General features: G+C 49.8%; 1 protein-coding gene across 1 annotated transcript; it reads left to right on the forward strand.

Annotated features, from left to right (window-relative positions):
- The first annotated feature begins 115 nt into the window (after nt 1-115).
- ASMT (acetylserotonin O-methyltransferase) lies at nt 116-17,627 on the forward strand. The gene is made up of 8 exons (XM_034649676.1): nt 116-2,074; nt 8,120-8,294; nt 9,999-10,128; nt 12,191-12,259; nt 12,907-13,025; nt 14,344-14,484; nt 16,559-16,681; nt 17,161-17,627. The coding sequence occupies exons 1-8, from the start codon at nt 2,006-2,008 to the stop codon at nt 17,370-17,372; spliced, it is 1,038 nt and encodes a 345-aa protein (XP_034505567.1). The 5' UTR covers nt 116-2,005; the 3' UTR covers nt 17,373-17,627.
- The last annotated feature ends 1,615 nt before the right edge of the window (nt 17,628-19,242 follow it).

Consider the following 19,242-nt stretch of genomic DNA (forward strand, 5'->3'; position numbering starts at 1 on the left):
TAAAATAAGGAAATAAAGTGAAATGAAATAAAATAAAATAAAAAAGTGATCTAATAAAATAAAATAATAAAATAAATTAAAATAAGATGAAATGATAAAATAAAAAATAAAACAAAATATGATAATAAAAAGTAAAAAAATACAAATAGAAAAATAGAATAAAATAATGAAATGAAATAAAATAAAATAAAATAAAATATAAAATACAAAAATGGCAGGTGGGCCTTCCTGGAGCCATGAGACCCTGCCGGGAAGTCTGGCCTCGCTGTTGTTGCCTGGAGCCCTCCAGTCTCTGTGCCCGCTCTGTTCCGCGGCCATAGCCGGGTGGGAACATACCTGTCCTCCTTCGCATGAACTGCGCATAACCGTCTTGCGTGCAGCCTGGACCTTCCCACCCCGTTGGCCATGACATCCCCATTGCTGGGCACCCCGGCCAGTCCTGCCCCAGCACGACCTGGGCTCCGAAGGACTGGGCTCCCCCAGCCAGCCCCAGTGTCTCCGCCTGCCGCCTTTGTTGTCCCCTCCACCCCTCACCCGGTGCCCCGCGGTGCTGCAGCTGTGCCTGCTGCCAGCAGGATGCCCCCAGGATGCACGGACACCCCGCGTCTCCAGCTGTCTGCATGGGGCTTCCTGAATTGATGTGTCTGGCCCTGAAATCTTGGCTTCTGCAATGATAATGCTCCCTGCACAAAATGGCTTGCATTAATAAGCAACACCCGAGAGTGACTCCAAGGGGCTGTGCCTGGATGGCACAGGGGCTCTTGTCGGGTGAGACTCACGGGGAGGGGAGGTCTGGCTCGACGGTGCTGGAGGGAGGGCAGTGGGGACAAACCATTGTTCTTCTCTTCACTCTCTGGGAGCCCATGTGAGGCCTCCGCCGTCTGTCATCCGAGCTGCTCCTGACGTCTGAGCACCGACAGACAGACAGACAGACAGACAGCATGCAGGGGGGAAAAGGAATAACGTGACCATGTTTCAAAGGCCCCTTTTGAGCGACACCCTTCACTAAAGTCCCTACCGCACATTTTTAGATGCAGCAAGATATGTGATTGAAAATGGTTTCAGAGTCCAAATCTAGGGAATGGCTTCCAGGGCATTTACTGACTGTGGAAAGCAACGAAGGACCTGACTTCAGTATTTTAAACACCCTGAGCTGTGGATGGCAGCTGAGCTCACCCTCTGTCTCCTGTGGGTTAAATGGTGGCCCCCCCCAAAAGATACCTCCATGTCCTAACCCCTGCAACCTCAGGATGGGAATGCATTCGGAAATAGGTTCTTATAAGACACAGAAGAGGAGGCACAGACACAGAGGAGAAGCCACGTGAGGACAGAGGCAGAGGTGGGAGGGACGTGGCCACCAGCCCAGGGACGCCTGGAACCCCAGAAGCTGGAAGAGGCAGGAAGGACCCTCCCCTGGAGCCTCAGGAGGGAGCACGACCCTGCCCCGCCTGGATCTCAGTGGTCCTGCCCCGCCTGGATCTCAGTGGCCCTGCCCCACCTGAATCTCAGACTCTGGCCTGCAGACCTGGGACACAGTAATTCCCTTGGTCTTAGGCCAGTGGATTTTGTGTTATTTGTGACAGCAGCCCGAGAAGATTAATTATACCCCCTTGCCTCCTCATGCAAAGGGTACTAGAGACTCATGAACACATGAAATGCGTAATCCATGCGAGTGATTAGCAAGCATATTGGTTTTGGATGCGTTCCGTAGCTGATGGTGTAAGGGAGGGAGGTGAGAGAGGCAGGCTGTTCCAGGGCTGTGTGCACAGCAGGGACAGAAGGAGTGAGCAGAAAGCCAGCGAGGACCTTTAAGCTTTGTCATCCCCTTAATAGGGCTAATGGGATTTTCTAGAGTGATCCGTGTTTGGCTGATACTGGGCCTCCAGCAAGGAGCTCTGGCAACAGCACCGAGTGGCTGGCCGCCCCACAACTTGCTAACAGGCCCACACTCCCTGTAGCTGGGACAACCAGGGGCGCTCAAGGCCAGCGTGTCGTAAGGACAAAGATGAGTTCCTGCGAGGAACAGGCATACCGTCTGCTGACCGAGTACTCAAATGGGTTCATGGTCTCCCAGGTAGGAGCGTGGGGAGAACATTCCACAGGGCACGTTTGGATCGCGTTGGTGGGAGCTGGGCGAGGGCAATGGGGAGTGACAGCTTAATGGGTACGGAGTGTCCTTTAGGGGCGGGAGGTCCTGGAACTATGGGCAGGTGTCCGGGCAGAGGCTTGGCGACTGGGGCATGGGGCAACGTTTATTGAAAGAAAGGGATCGAAATACTGAAAGTATTTTGTGATAGGGCAATATAGGGGCTCGTCCATGAACATGCTAAATAAAAAGCAAGGTGATGCATGTAAACTACAGGTGAGTCTGGGGGTCCGTCCACAACGTAGCATGCGTCACCATCTCGTCCCTACTTGTGCCTGAATAGATATTATCCTGTGTGGGAACCGGAGACATCGCGGACACATGGTGTGTGATTCCATTTATATGAAACATCGAGAACACGCAAATCCATAGAAACGGCCGGCAGAGAGGTGGTCGCTGGGCGCTGGAGACGGGGATGGGAAGGGACTGCCAGTGGGGACAGGCTCTCCTTTTGGGGGTATGAGAATGTTCTGGAACCAGACAGAGCTGGTGGTTGCACAACACGGTGAATGTGCCAAATGCCCTCGAGTTGTTTCGTTTAAAATGGTTAATGCCGAGTCTCCTGCTATGTGAATTTTACTTCCATAAAACAGTAGAAACGAGTTATAATTAGATTATATATATATATACACACATATATATATATATAGTATATTCCTTCATTTATTTCTTTGGTTAAATTTCAAAATTTTTTACTTAAATTCAAGTTAGTTAACATAGAGTGTATTATTAGTTTCAGAGGCAGAGTTTAGATTTTCGTTGTGTATCACACCCAGGGCTCATTACATCACATGCCCTCCTTCACGGCCATCACCCAGTTACCCCATCCCTCCACCCACCTCCCCTCCAGCATCCTTCATTTGTTTCCTATGATTAAGAGTCTCTTATGGTTTGTCTCCCTCTCTGATTTCTTCCCAGTTTTCTCTCCCTTCTCCTAGGATCGTCTGCATTATTTCTTATATTCCAATTTTGTCTTATTTTATTTTTCCTTCCCTTCCCCTATGATCCTCTGCGCTATTCCTCATGTTCCATAAATGAGTGACACCATATGATAATTGTCTCTCTCTGCTTGACTTATTTCACTTAGCATAATCCCCTCCAGTCCCATCCATGTCGATGCAAATGGTGGGTAATCATCCTTTCTCATGGCTGAGTAATATTCCATTGTGTATGTGGACCACATCTTCTTAATCCAGTCATCTGTTGAAGGGCATCTCGGCTCCTTCCACAATTTAGCTGTTGTGGACAGAGCTGCTATGAACATTGGGGTACATATGGCCCTTCTCTTCACTATGTCAGTATCTTTGGGGTAAATACCTAGTAGTGTATTGCCGGGTCATAGGGGAGCTCTAGTCTCAGCTTTCCGAGGAACCTCCATCCTGTTTTCCAGAGTGGCTGCACCAGCTTGCATCAGATTTTATATTTCAAATCTCCATCGGTGCCAGGGCTGTGGTACGAGGATATTAGCAGTGGGGGGTGGTCTTTGGTGGGAGGCAAACATGCTGTTTTGGGAATCTCTGGGGCTCAGGCGCTGAACATGTCCGTATGGATGGCCGTGCGGATGCAGATGGCAGGAAAGTGTTCACAGCTGCTGTGCAGCGGACGGTGCATCCAGTGGGGTCCAAACCCACATGCACGGAGGCACCGTGGGCATGCCGGTGGTATTTTGAGTGCCCCGTGGCAGATATCGTGAGACACGAAGATGTCTTGGCTTCCCTGGGTCACTGAGTCACAGGCATTATAACACTGCCGTGGTTTGCGCCAACTTCATAATCACAGCAGGTGCTGAGTTTGGGTGAATATTGAAGCCGAATGTCTTCCCCAGCTGAGCTCACAGATCCCCCCAGATTTGGTCTGTAGACCCCCGGGTTAAGAGTTCCTACTGTAGAGCCTTTGAGATACGGAGGAGGACCCGCCTACAAAATCATCATCATAATTTGCTGCTTTTCTGTTGCTTGAAGACGTGACTTACTTGTGCTCGCAGGTGTTTCCTGGGCAGCTGGGGCTGTTTGCTACTCTCGTACATCGGTGTTGGGTGGGTTATAAATGTTGGGAGGAAATTCCGTTCAGTACATGTGATGACACCATGTTACCTAGTTGTCACGAGTTTAATAGAACAAGAGGGAACACAACCTTCACGGAATAAAACTTAATACTATCTTGATAATATAATACTTAACATGACCTTGATAGCATAATACTTAATACGGCCTTGATCCAATAAAACCTAATACGACCTTGATAGAAAAAAACTTAATAAGATCTTGATAGAATAATACGTAAATCTTGATAGAATACTTCATACGACCTTGACAGAATAATACTTAATCTGACATTGATACAATAAAACCTAATACGATTTTGATAGAAAAAAATTAATAGGATCTTGATAGAATGCTACTTAATATGACCTTGATAGAATAATACTTAATCCGACCTTGATAGAATAATACTTAATCCGACCTTGATAGCATAATACTTAATCCGACCTTGATAGCATAATACTTAATCCGACCTTGATAGCATAATACTTAATATGACCTTGATACAATAAAACCTAATACGACCTTGATAAAAAAAAAACTTAATAGGATCTTGGTTGAATAGTACTTAATCTGACCTTGATGGCATAATACTTAATATGACCTTGATAGAAAAAAAACTTTATAGGCTCAAAAACTTAATACTATCTTGATAGAATAATACCTAATACAACCTTGATAGCCTGATACTTAATATGACTTTGGTACAATAAAACCTAATATGACCTTGATAGAATAAAACTTAATAGGATCTTGATAGAATAATACGTAATACCACTTTGATAGAATAAAACTTACTATAACCTTCACAGAATAATACTTAATATGACTTTGATACAATAAAAGTTAATATGACCTTGATAGAATGAGTTAATAAAATCTAAAGACAGTAGGAGTTCACACAGCCTTAGTACAAGATGTCATATAGTCACAACGGGTGTTCACGCAACGTTACCGGAGTAAGAAATAATACACCTTTCACCGAGCAAGAGTTAATACTGTCTTGATAGAATGAGGCTTAAAACAGCCTGAGTAAAGCAATTTGTGCCCTGTCAATAGAAGAGTTCATACAACGTGAATAGGGTGAGTTAACACAACCTTCACAGAATAACAAGGAATGGACCATAATAAGAGTGGATGCAATCTTAACAGAACAAGAGTTTGTGTGACCCTCAGAGAATGCAAATGGATACAACTTTAATAAGGTGTAACGTGAGCTTACTGGAGTTTTACAGATGGAGCATATAGATTGACTTGATAGAACTTTACTCCAGGGGTTCTCAAATGGGGACACTGCCCCCCAGGGAACACTTGGCAAGGTCTGGGGACATTTTTGGTTATCACGGCTGGGATGGGGGTGCTCCTGGAGTGTGGTGGGTGGAGACCAGGGACGCGGCTCCACACCCTACGGTCCCCAGGACGCCCCACCCCAGAGAGCCTTCCAGCCCCACATGTCAGCCGTGCTGAGGTCCAGAAACCCTGCTTTCATGGAATAAGAGTTAACAGGACCCTAATCATAGAATAGCAGGGAATGCAGTATCACTCCACACTCCCCACGTGGCCACGTGCGTGTGTAGGGCTTTCTGTGTGCTCAGGGAGAAAGCAGGCAAGCACCAACCTACTTACTTCCTCATGTAGGATGGAGGAGACGGGTCTTATTTTTATCTGATCACTGTGTGGAGAGAGTGCCGTGGGGTGCACCTGGGGTCCAGGACCGTCTGTGCACCTGGGATGTGAGCACGCACATCTGTCCTTGCCAATATCAGTGAGGTCACCCTGGCCTTGGCACCATCCATCCAAAACACTGTGGAGGAGGGGGGAAAATGCATTGATTTACCCGTGTTTTAGACTTTATGCATTATTTTCAGGCATGACCTATTAAGTTCCTTAGACCTATAAACGGAAGAAAATAAGCAACACACTTTAAGGCTCTGACACCACCGTGTGGGGAACGTCACTGACGTCTGCACACCAACAACAGAACGCAGTACATGTACTTTCTCGTTTGCAAAATTAAACCAATGCAGTCCCTGGCTTTGTGCCCCCAGGTAATAGTGAAGAGGCAAAGACTAGGGTCTTAAAAACTCACGTGAGTTTGCAGGTGGCTGTGTGTGTCGCGGTCCCACGGCTGGTGTTCTCTTTGGGGATCATAACTTGCCTTCAGAGGCTGTTTCTTTGCTAGAACGGTTCCCACGGTGTTTCTTTTTCGGGGTGATGCTGTTCTGGGCATGACGGTGGGAGAGGGGGTTCGGTGAGGAGCTTCTAAAGACAGATGGGGTGGGGGGCATGCTGCAGAAACCCACATCTGCTCAGGCTCTCCCTTTCAATGTTGGCCAGCCAGCGAATGGCCCTGTGGGACCCTGCATGTACTTGGCAGCTGCCCCCCAGAACTGACCCCCACCCTTCTTGAGGACCAACCCATCCAGTAGATGTCATCGTCCTGGACAGCTGGTCAACCCCATGGCACTTGGAGTGGCAGAAACAGGTCCTTCCAAGTGCACAGTGGAAGCGTATTTCATTTCATTATTTCATTTTGTTTCGTTTCGTTTCGTTTTGTTTTGTTTTATTTTGTTTTTTTATTTTATTTATTCTTATTTCATCTCATTTCTTTTCATTTTATTTCATTTTATTCTGTTTTTTGTTTTATTTACCCTATTCTGTTTAAAATATTTACATTTATTTAAATTTTGTTTAAACATTTTGTTTTCCATCTTAAAATTTAAATTAGAAATTTTAATGAGTTCAAACATTTAATTCAAAAATTTTATTTTTATTCTCTAATTATTAAAAAATTCTTTATTTTTTCAAAAATTTTATTGCCTTTTTTTTTTAAAGATTTATTTATTTATTTATTTGACAGAGACAGAGACAGCCAGGGAGAGAGGGAACACAGCAGGCGGAGTGGGAGAGGAAGAAGCAGGCTCATAGCGGAGGAGCCTGATGTGGGGCTCGATCCCATAACGCCGGGATCACGCCCTGAGCCGACGGCAGACGCTTAACCGCTGTGCCACCCAGGTGCCCCCAAAATTTTATTGCTTTTAAATAGACACAACATCAATTTTAGTATCTCCACCATTTTTAAGAGCACAGGTCAGTGGCACTGAGCACATTCACACTATTGTGCAACCATCCTCCCCTCCCCCATTGCTGTCCAGAACTTTCCATCTTCCCAAACTGAAGCTCTAATCACTAACCCCCATCGCCATCCCCATCCCCAGGCCCTGGTCTCACCATCTACTCTCTGTCTGTATGGATATGACTCCTCTAGGGACCCCATATATGTGGAATCACATAGGATTTGTCCTTCTGTGTCTGGCTTATGTCACTCAGCACCATGTCCTCAAGGTCCATCCACATCATAGCAGGTCTCAGAATGACCTATTTGTTCAAGGCTGAGTGACACTCTGCTGTGTGCATGGACCATTTGTCCATTAGTACACACTTGGTTCTTCCATGTTTGGCTGCTGTCAGTAATGCATCAGTGAACACAGGTGTGCAACTATCTCTTCTTGGTCTCCACTTTCAGTTCTTTTGGGTCCACATGCAGAAGTGGAATTTCTGGTTTCTATGGCCATTCTATGTTAGATTTTTAAAGGAACCGCCATTGTGGGTTGTTGTTTTTTTTTTTTTTTTAAGATTTTGTTTATGTGAGAGAGAGGGAGAATGAGCGATGGGTAGGGGCAGATGGAGAGAGGGAGAAGCAGACTCCCTGCTGAGCAGGGAGCCCGATGTGGGATTTGATCCCAGGACCTTGGGATCATGATCTGAGCCCAAAGCAGACGCTCTGCCGACTGAGCCACCCAGGCGCCCCCACCATAGCATTTTCCATAGCAGTGCAGTGTCCTCTGAAAACTCACCCCTGGCTCCCCATGGTGTGTGCTTCTGTGGGTGTGGTTCCTAGGACACTCAAAGCTGGCCCCTTGTTTCCGAGGTTCTGTTTGCCGCCTGTGAGCTGGGCGTGTTTGACCTTCTCGCCGAGGCCCCAGAGCCCCTGGGTGCGGTGACGGTGGCTGCACAGCTTGGCACCAGCTCCCATGGGACAGAGCTCCTGCTGGACACCTGTGTGTCCCTGAAGCTGCTTCAGGTGGAAACAAGAAGAGGAAAAGGTAAGCATGTAGACATTATGTAAATGAATGGGTGTGGCTGGGTTTCAATAAAACTTTATTTACAAAGACAAGCAGTGGGCCGGGTTTAGCGCCCAGGCTGTACTTTGCTGACCTCATTCCAGGGAGGTCTCCACATGCTGGTGTGCACATTACTACCGTCATGAAGTATCCAATGAACAAGAAAAAATGGGGAAAAAACCATCACAAGGGAGTACTTTTCAATCAAACTAAATTTATCCAGCTAAACGGTTGCCTTTCCTTATGATATTATATTCTCATTTTGATGTTGAAATGGCTTTTCTCTTATGGAATATGGGGATAGTAGGGTTTGGTTTTTTTTATGTCCTCACTTTGCAAAATTCAAAGTTTCAGCTGTGTGTTGCTCATTCTGACCATTTTTAGAATTGTAGATTCATGGAATTGTGCATGTAGAAAGCATTGCTTGAGTCAGAGCACACAAGAACAGGAGTGTTGGCCTGGCTGTGGCAGCCGTGTCAGTGGCCTTCGTGCTTGTGGCGTGGAGTCATGCGCCAGTGGGCGTTCTGGCGTGACATTACCTGGGATGGGTTAACTTGAGCATCCTGTGGGGTTTGACAGCTCTCAGGTACCTGGGTGTGGAATTTAAGCAGGTAGGAGAGTGCAAGCTAGCTGGAACCACCTCCAGCCACTTCCTGAGAATAATCTTTGCACATCATACATACTGGGGTGGCTGACCCTGAGTTTGCACCCCCAGGAGGACACCTCGGCCAGGAGACATCGGGGGCAGGGGATGCTCCTGGAGGCAGCTTCTGGCACAATTATCAGTTGTCCTTTGGCCCTGAGGCATTTGGGTGGTGCTGACACCCAGCCCATGCTCGCGAGGATCTAGATAGGCAGTGTGCAGACCAGGAGGCTTTCCCATGCTCGGCTTGGAGGCAAAGTGACCCGAGGGAGTCTCCCACCTTGTTCTTTGAGCTCTGCCTGCCTGTGGGGTGCACGTGAGTGACCTGCAGACATGCAGAAAGCATAAAATCTTCTTCATGAGCAGGGCATGGCATGCTGTCCGTTCCAAGAGGGATGCATAGGTGAGCACAGTGGGGACCACCCCATGCAAAACAGCGGGGGCTCCGTGGGAAGCAGGGTCCCCAGGAGAGGAGACAGGGAGGTCGGCTAGGGCATGGGACTGACCATTTGCAGACGCTGTGGGATGGGGTAGCTCACAGCCAGTGCATCTGCTCAGAGAGCACCGGGGCCGTTGTGGGTCTGGGGCTGTACATCCTTTGCAGGGCATTGTTAAAATGATGACGTTCATCTGGTCTTGGCTGCCTCTGCTTGGCTGAGTGCGGCAGAAAAACACCCCCTGAATCCATCAATGTGATTCCCATTTTGGAGAGCATTGTATCATGGGTAGAGTGTATACCCATATCAGGTGTTATTTTAAAGCCCATGGATTATATTATAGGGTTCCCCATAGCCTCTCTTGCCCTTCCCACCTCCTGCACCAGACCTTCCAATGGGATTTGCCAAAATGGAATCGAGCAGGTGCTCCAGGTACCCAGCGCCACCCTGCTTCTTGGGGTTGAGTCCCCGGCTGTGGCTGTGGGCACTTTGATGCCCCCGGGCGAGAATCTGCTTTCAGCCCTGATGTTACTGATGCTGGCACCAGCCCACAGCAAGGACTTGGAACCTAACTTAGCGTTTTGTGTTCTCTGTGTTTGTTTTCAGCTTCGTATCAAAACACAGAGCTCTCCAGCACCTACCTGGTCAGGGCCAGTCCCAAGTGCCAAGGCAACATGCTGCGGTACCTGGCCAGGACGACGTACCTGTGCTGGGGCCACCTGGCCCAGGCTGTGAGGTGGGCGTGGCCTCGACTGCGAGAAGGGGGCCCTGGGGCTCCCTGGGGGCTGGTTCTGTGCCGCTGAAGTGCCAGGTTCCTCGTAGAGTCAAACACAACCCCGCCAGGTCTGGAAATCCAGAGCAGATGTGAGAAACCCCCTGGTGCTGGCTGATGGAATTCACGTAATGCAAATCTGCAGAGCTGAGAAGTCCCTGTGTTTCAGTGGTCGCCAGGGAAAGGGCCACAGGCTGAGGAGACAAAGCGGGAAAGATGGCGCCCAAGAAGATTCTGCCCAAAACGTGATGGTTGTGCTCGGCGCTGTGGGTTTCTGGGGCTGGATGGCTCTCTGAGGTGGGGCATCCTGGGCTCTGCAGGGTGTGGAGCAGTGTCTCTGGTCTCCTCCCACCTCGTGCCAGTACAATCTCCCCAGTCGTGATGATAAAAACATGTCCCAGACATTGGCAGGTGCCTCTTGGGGTCAGAATCACCTACAATTGGGAGCCAGTGACATAGATGAGCAGGTAGATAGGTGGGTATGTAGATAGATAGAGGAATGGATGGATGGATGGATGGATGGATGGATGGATGGATGGATATGTAGATAGATAGAGGAATGGATGGATGGATGGATGGATGGGTATGTAGATAGAGGGATGGATGGATGGGTGGATGGATGGATGACGGATGGATGAACAGGTAGGTAGATAGATAGATAGATGATAGATAGTTGGATGGGTGGATGGATGGATGATGGATGGATGGATATGTAGATAGATAGAGGAATGGATGGATGGATGGATGGGTGGATGGGTATGTAGATAGATAGAGGGATGGATGGATGGGTGGATGGATGAATGGATGGATGGATGAACAGGTAGATAGATAGATAGATAGATAGATAGATAGATAGATAGATGAACAGATAGATAGATAGTTGGATGGGTGGATGGATGGATGATGGATGGTTGGATGGATGGATGACAGATGGTTGGATGGATGGATGACAGATGCATGAACAGGTAGATAGATATATAGATAGAGGGATGGATGGATGGGTGGATGGGTGGATGGATGGGTGGATGGGTGGATGGATGGATGGGTGGGTGGATGGATGATGGATGGATGAACAGGTAGATATATAGATAGAGGGATGGATGGATGGGTGGGTGGACAGATGGATGGATGGATGGGTGGACGGATGGATGGATGATGGATGGTTGGATGGATGGATGGATGACAGATGGATGAACAGGTAGGTAGGTAGATAGAGGGATGGATGGATGGGTGGATGGTTGGATGGACAGGTAGGTAGATGAATGGATGGATGGATAGATACATAGATAGATAATAATATAGGGATGGCTAGATGGGTGGATGGAGCATGGATGGTTTGATGGGTGGACAGGTGGATGGATGGATGGATGGATGATTGATAGATATAGGGATGGATGGATAGATGATAGATAGACAGATACATAGATAAATACAGGGATGGATGGATGGTTGGATGGATGGATAGACAGATGATAGATATAGGGATGGATGGATGATAGATAGATGGATGGATAGGTAGGTAGATAGATTGATAATAGATATTGATGGATAGGTATTGATAGATTTTAATAGATAATAGAAGAATAGATACTGATAGATATAGATAGATAGTGGTAGATAGTGACATCCATAAATAATAAATATTGATGAATAGGTATAGATAGATGACAGACACTGATAGGTATTGATAATAGCACAGCAAGGTGCCCCCTGCCCCCGGATGCTGGCCGACGAGTCCTGTGGACCTCAGTGTCCCTTGACCGCTCATCATTTTCGAACTTCCTTCAGACTGTTTTTAGAGCTCGCTCCTTCCTTGCCCACATGGCAGAGCTGGGCTAGACGTGCAGCCTGCCGCTCTGAACGCACGTGTTTTCCACCCAAGAAGGGGGTCCGAGTGTGTGTTTGGAGTCTTGTCAGGCGACAGGACTTGTTCTGTGCGTGACTCTGCGTGTGACCCCACACGTGCACTGGCTGGTGCTCCCTGAACATGTCACAACTTGGGTGACCGCGTCCTGCCTGTTTGCAGGGACGGCAAGAACCAGTACCAGGAGGCATTTGGGGTTCCCTCTGACGAGCTCTTCACCGCCATCTACAGGTAATGCCGAGCGCCCACGCTTGCAGAATGATCTTTCTTTCTTTCTTTTTTTTAATAATAATTTTTTTATTATGTTAGTCACCATACGGTACATCCCTAGTGTTTGATGTAAAGTTCCGTGATGCATGACTTGCGTATAACACCCAGCGTTCTGTGCAATACGTGGTCACAGAGAGGAATGCATGGGTCCAAACAGAGCAAAACAGAGGGATGTTGATATTAAATAATAATAATAATAATAAGAGGACAGATTTGTTTGTGTTGGTCAGTGTCCTGAGCAGATGGGAATCTGTCCTTCCCTCCAGGGGGCTCTCCACAAAGCAACAGTGATGTAGAAAGATGAGGAATGGGTTTTGCTTGGGCCAGAGTTACCCGGGGAGTGGGTGGGCTCCATGCACACACCCGGGGCTGCTGTTGGCATGGGGTGTGGGAGCCCAGTCCCCAGGTGGCGAGGCCCCGATGGCTCTTTGCAGGGTTCCTAGCGGGCTGACGGCCGGGAAAGGGGAGAAGGACGGGCAGGGGGTGCGGAGTCCTCAGGGCTGGCGCCTCCCCTCTCATCCTCCCGCTTCCAAGACCCCTGCTCCGGCCACAGCTTCTCCCTGACCTGGAGATACCCGCGGTTTTGACGAGCGCGCTTTCACGTGCAGATCCGAGGGCGAGCGGCGGCTCTTCATGCGCGCTCTGCAAGACGTCTGGAGCGTCAGCGGGAGGCGCGTGCTGGCGGCCTTTGACCTGTCCCCGTTCCCGGTCATCTGTGACGTCGGTGGTGAGCGCCGGCCCCACACGTGGAGCTGTCTTAGGGCTAGTGTTCTCTGTAGTGTAAGCTAGGCAGGGAAGGCAACAGGAATCCCATGTAGCATCCCACGTGCGTCCCACAGGCTGTGGGGTCCCAGCTCCTCTCCGGACACAGTGCACCCTCTGGGGTTCTGACCCCGTGCGTTGGGCGAGACCAAGAATCTCTGCTCCCGCGTGGTTGCTGCCGGTGTCCATGCCACGCAGGTGTAGACGCTGGCATTGCTCACTGTGAGAAACGAGGCTGTAGGGGGCGGTGGGGTGCGGCCGTCATGGAGCTGCTGGAAGGCAGTTAGCAGAGCCATTGAGCTGACCTTCCCACGCCGCTTTCCCGGGGCAGGAAAAGCACTGTGTGGGGCTCCAGGGGGCCACGGGGTTTTCTGGGCTCTGGGGGTCGTGATGCTAACATGGAGGGAAGGATGCCCACGTCTTGAGCGTCTCCTGTGGCTGAAGGCTGAGAGTGGCACGTCGTAGAGCAGATGCAGGAGTGGGGGCTGCTGGTCATCTCTATCCTAAAGGGTGGAGATGTGGGGCTTGGTGGAGGTGTGGGGTGGAGGCAGCCAGGCCTAACCCTCGGTCCCTTTCAAGCAAACGCCCCTGTCCTGACCACCCTGCGCTGGTCCCATAGAGGAGGCACGGGGAGCATGAGCCCCCATGAGATGGGGATTCAGGGGCTCCTGACGCCATGTTTGCCTACGTGCATGTTCTGGGGGTAATGCCAGCCCCACGTGGCCTCCCAACCTAGGCCTGGCTCCATCGTTTGAACAACACAACAGCACCCTGGTTTGGGCCGAGCTGGCCTGGGATGTGGACAGGCTGCAAGGTGCATCCAAGAGGCCCCTAGTCCTTGGTTCCCAGATCTGAGGTGCTCAGACCCATAGTTGACATCAGGGCGACCTCCCCCCACTGTCTCGGGCAGCAGGGCGCCATGATTGGGAAACTCAATGCGGTTTATTCCAAAGTGGCCCCTGTGCCTGGCTTGCTGCGTGCCTTTGGGTAGGTTCCGTGGTGTCTCTGTGCTGGAGAACCCTCAGGTAACGGGCAGTCCCCGCACGGGACGGTCGTGGTGCCCAAGTGCACGTCTGCCTATGAGTCACGCAGGACGGGGTCATGGTGATCAGCGGATGGGTCCAGCCGGGAAGATTCGTAGATTCAGGAGCTCACAGGTGATGATGGAGCCGTGAAGACCTCCATGGGGGGTGGAACCACGACCCCCGTGGGTCGATGGTGGGCCAAGGCATGTGCTGCCCACAGCTTCCTGCCCACCTGTCCTGTTCCGTGTCCCCTTCCAGGCTGTTCTGGGGCTCTGGCCAAGGAGTGCACCTCTCTGTACCCTGGGTGTTGGGTCACCGTGTTCGACATCCCTGAGGTGGTGCAGACGGTGAAGACCCACTTCTCATTCTCGGAGGAAGGGCGGATCAGCTTCTGTGAAGGTGGGTTGTTTCCATGTGCTCCGCGTGTGCACGGAGAAACATAGATGCGTGCCCCGGGCACTCAGGACGGGCTGAGGATGCACTGTGGTCATGGCTTCCTCCTCCCTGCAGGCGACCACCCTCAACTTGGAAGTATCATTGGTGATGGTGGGAAAACGGGTAGAGCTAGATGGTGTTCTTACGCTTAGTTCCTTCTTGAGTATTGGGCTGGATTGAAGAGTGTCTCCTCAAAATTTGTGTCCACCCAGAAATTGTGAAGGGGGCCTTATTTGGAAATAGGATCTTTGCAGATGTGAGGAAGTGAAGGATCCGAGATGAGCTCATCCTGGATCAGGGTGGCCCTAAATCCAAGGACAGGTGTCCTTGTAAGAGACAGACGAGGAGACACAGACACAGAGGAGAAGCCACGTGAAGATGGAGGCAGAGATGGGAGGGATGCGGCCACCAGTCCAGGGATGCCTGGAGCCCAGAAGCTGGAAGAGGCAGGAAGAACCGTCCCCTGGAGCCTCAGGAGGGAGCACAGCCCTGCCCCGCCTGGATCTCAGTGACCCCGCCCTGCCTGGATCTCAGAGGTCCTGCCCCACCTGTATCTCAGCAGCCCTGCCCCGCCTGGATCTCAGGGCTCCTGCCCCACCTGGATCTCAGACATCTGGTCTCCAGAGCTGGGGAGGTGATGAATCCCTGTGGCTTAAGCCCCCATCTGGTGTTGCTTTTCTTACGTGACCCCCAGGACATGCATGCAGGTGTCTAAATCCAAAGCACCAATGACTAACACCACATGAATTGGGTTGAAAGGAAGCTCGGGGACAATTGCTCACTCAGACGATTAGGGAGACTTGGCCATTCTGAGGCTCAGATGCCACCATCATTGCTGGGGTTGTGCACCTGTAGGGTTCAATACTGTCTTTAAGTAACATTCCCAAGCTTTGACCATCAGGGATAATTTGGGGAGCCTTAGCGTTCATTTTTAAAAACATCGCATTAAAATATAACAAACCTTGATGACCAGGTTTGAGGACCCCTAAATGTCACGCACATGGAGAGCGCCTGCCTCGCCTTACCCCAAACCTGGCCTCTGGGCGTCTTTATCACACGTCTTGGAGAGGATGATCAGACTTATTTCTGTGCTTCATCTGGAAAATGGGAGAAATACACCGACTTCGGAGGTTGGGGGGTCAGGCCAGAGAGTACATTACCTTGTTTTTACACAGCGGAGCTGGGCTTTTGGTGTCTCTGCCGTGGGTCACGAAGGGAAAGCTGGTGGAAGCTGCGGTGTGTTCTTTATCCTGCGGTCTGGATTGTCTCCTTCACCTACTGCCCACACAGACAGAAGGCCCACCAAATGTGGCCCCAGGCCAGAGTTTGCCAACCCCCGTCTTTTGTCACTGATGGAAGAAAATCAGTTTGGAGGACTCGCCCATTTGCTCTGCCCTATTCATGGCGGAAATGTCTGTGGGCCCCGGATTTTCTGGGAGCCTCAGCACAGGGCAGAGTGACTGACCGAGCAGTGCAGCATCCAATAGATATTCCTCATGAATTCCTGTGAATTTGTAAACTTTGGACAACATGCGGCTGCCAGGTGACCCTGCACAGCACAGGGCTATCCAAGATTTCTTCCAAAATCAGTACTTTTTATAGGAAAAATGTTACAAGACTTGAGTGTTTGACACCATGCATGCATGGAGGGTCTTTCTTGGACACTTTTTTTTTTTCCATCAGGAAAACATGAATTGACTGTTGATTTACTTCAACTCATCAGACAGGAGCTGCTGACCGATTGCTTGGGGTCTCCTGAAATCCAATGCCTAGAGAGCTGTTTACTTGCAACCTTAGGAAAGAGGATAGAGATACAATCATTTTCCCGATCTGAAGAATGGAAAGGGACCCCAAACACTGTTCCGAATTTTCTTGTCTTTACTGAGACTTCCTTTTGTTCGGGGCTAGGTCTTTGCATCACAGCTGGGAAGACCTAGGGACAGCTCAACACGGCTAGGTGACTTTTCCACCCCGGGTGCTGGTGCAGTCACGTGGATTGAGTACCGGGCTGACCCCATGGCATCTGCCTGTGTTATAGGAGATTTCTTTAAAGACCCGCTTCCGGAGGCCGATCTGTACATCCTGGCGAGGGTCCTGCACGACTGGACCGATGCGCGGTGCTCACACCTGCTGGCAAGGATCCATCGTGCCTGCAAGCCAGGTGGGTCATGGGTCTGCGTGTCCACACGTGCTTGTGAGTACGTTCAGAGTGGGATTGGGCTAGAGTCTTCATTTGGAGGCTGGGCACTGAACGCACGTCATGGCAAGTGCGGTCATGCTCCCAACTGGCTTCCCTTCTGGAGAAGCCATTAAAACAAAGAGGCCTTAGCACCCATTCTGTAACTAGTCCCAGGTAAAGGTGCAGAACGTGAAAGGCTCCCATGGTGCACACCTGGCTGGGTCGAACACCCGTGTGGCTGGGTAGGGGGCATTTTGTCCACCTGCTCTTCTCACTGGTGCAGACTTGGGCGGTGCCCAGAGGACGTCCCGTGTGGGTCCATTCTGCAGATGAGGGCAGAAGGCACGCAGGGCAGTGGGAGAGCTGGCTGGGCTGGGGGCTGGGGTGGCCAGCCTGGGAGGTGGAGCGGGGGTCCTCAGGCTGTCTCATCCCTTGCTCACGGCCGCCTATCCCTGTCCCAGGCGGTGGTGTCCTGGTGATTGAAAGCCTCCTGGATGCAGATGGGCGGGGCCCTCTGACCACGCAGCTGTACTCGCTGAACATGCTGGTGCAGACCGAGGGCCGGGAGAGGACCCCTGCCCAGTACCTCGGACTCCTGGCTGCTGCTGGCTTCCAGGATTTCCAGTGCAGGAGAACCGGGGGCATTTACGATGCCATCCTAGCCAGGAGGTAGCTCCCCGGGGGTCTGCAGCAACCAGCTCAACCAAACACCCTCACAAATGGGTGGTCTCTGTTAGCTTCCTCATTTCTGGGGGTTGACAAGGGAGTGGGGGTCTCTGCTGGCTGCTGCAAACTGCCCATCACTGTGTGCATTTTGTCCTGCTCTGTTTTTTCTGGTCTATGTCATTCTATTGTATTCTGTTGTATTCTGTTGTATTCTGTTGTATTGTATTGTATTGTATTCTATTCTATTCTATTTTCTTTTCTTTTCTATTCCATCCAGTCCATTCTATTTCAATCTGCTCTATTCTGTTCTATTCTATTTCTCTCTACTCTATTTCGTTCTACTCTATTCTATTTTTTTAAAATTTTATTTATTTCCTTGAGAGAGAAAGAGAGTGAGAGAGCATGAGCGCAGAGGGAGGGGGAGAAGCAGACTTCTGCTGAGCAGGGAGCCCAACATGGGGCTTAATCCTGAGACTCTGGGATCATGAACTGAGCTGAAGCCAGACGCTAAACTGACTGAGCCACCCAGGGGGTCCTTACTCTATTCTGTTCTGTTCTATTCTGTTCTAGCCTACTCTATTTTCTTCTATTCTATCTATTCTGTTCTATTCTATTCTGTTCTGTCTGTTCTGTTCTATTCTCCTCTCTTCTGTTCTAGTCTACTCCATTCTGTTCTATTCTACTCTAGTCCATCCCCTTCTGTTGTATTCCATTTCGTTCTACCCCATCCTATTCCATTTTCCCAGCTTTCTGGCAGTAGAATGGACAAAACTCTGTGTGTTTCAGCTGTACAACACGATATTTTGACGTACGTACGCATTGCGCACTGATGAGCGCGTTTGAGCTAGCTCACGCACCGCACACCCGTACGGTAACGTTTTTGTTCCTGTTGTTGAGAACGTGTCAGATCCGCTGTCTTAGCAACGTTCCGGTGTGTGACCGTTACTTATAATCACCATGCTGAACATTACGTCCACAGGACTCATTCCACTTCTCACTGGAAGTTTGCGCCCTGTGACACCATCTCTCCGTTTCTCCTCCAGTCCCTGCCAACCACCCTTCTGCTCTCTCCTTCTGCGAGTTCCACTCTTGTAGATTTTGTCTTGATCTTCGATGTGGCAGGTGCATGTCGCAGGCTGCTCTCGGGGCAGCACTGACCAGAGTGGACACTGGACCTCTGCACCTTTTGCCCCCATCACCCATTTCGCCCACCCCTCCTCCCACATCTGCAAACCGTGACTCTGTTCTCTGCATTGATGTGCTTTGTTCTTGTTTTCTTTTAGATTCCACATAGAAGTGAGATCGTATGGCATTTCTCTTTCTCTATCTCACTTAGCACACTAATGGCAATTTATTTTAATTTTTCTTTTGGTGTGGCAAAGTAGATATGGCGTGAAATTTGCCATTTTAACCTTTTTTTGGGTGCTCGGTGCCATGGCATTGAGCGCATTCACGTTGCTGTGTAACCATCTCCACCATCCATCTCTAGAACTTTCTCATCTTTAAATTGAAGATCTGGGGTGCCTGGGTGGTGCAGTCGTTAAGCATCTGGCTTCAGCTCAGGGCGTGATCCCAGGGTTCTGGCATCGAGCCCCACATCAGGCTCCTACACAGGGAGCCTGCTTCTTCCTCTCCCACTCCCCCTGCTTGTGCCCTCTCTCGCTGGCTGTCTCTCTCTCTCTCTGTCAAATAAATAAATAAATAAATAAATAAATAAATAAAATCTTCAAAAAAAAAATAAACTGAAGATCTGTCCCCATGAAGCACGAACTCCCTATCCCATCCCCGAGACCCTGGCTCCCACCATCTTATGTTCTGTGTCTATGGACTTGCCTGTTCTAGATTAAATGGCAATATTTTAACAATGGATGTCTCCA

This window comes from Ailuropoda melanoleuca, chromosome X, assembly GCF_002007445.2.
Source record: "Ailuropoda melanoleuca isolate Jingjing chromosome X, ASM200744v2, whole genome shotgun sequence".
Lineage (NCBI taxonomy): Eukaryota > Metazoa > Chordata > Mammalia > Carnivora > Ursidae > Ailuropoda > Ailuropoda melanoleuca.

What these genes read in the sequence shown, in the direction of transcription:
- ASMT (XM_034649676.1), top strand. Translation starts at nt 2,006, where the DNA reads ATGAGTTCCTGCGAGGAACAGGCATACCGTCTGCTGACCGAGTACTCA. An exon ending in GGAAACAAGAAGAGGAAAAG is followed by an intron (nt 8,295 to 9,998) that starts GTAAGCATGTAG and finishes GTTTGTTTTCAG; the next exon opens with CTTCGTATCAAAACACAGAG. An exon ending in GGTCATCTGTGACGTCGGTG is followed by an intron (nt 13,026 to 14,343) that starts GTGAGCGCCGGC and finishes GTCCCCTTCCAG; the next exon opens with GCTGTTCTGGGGCTCTGGCC.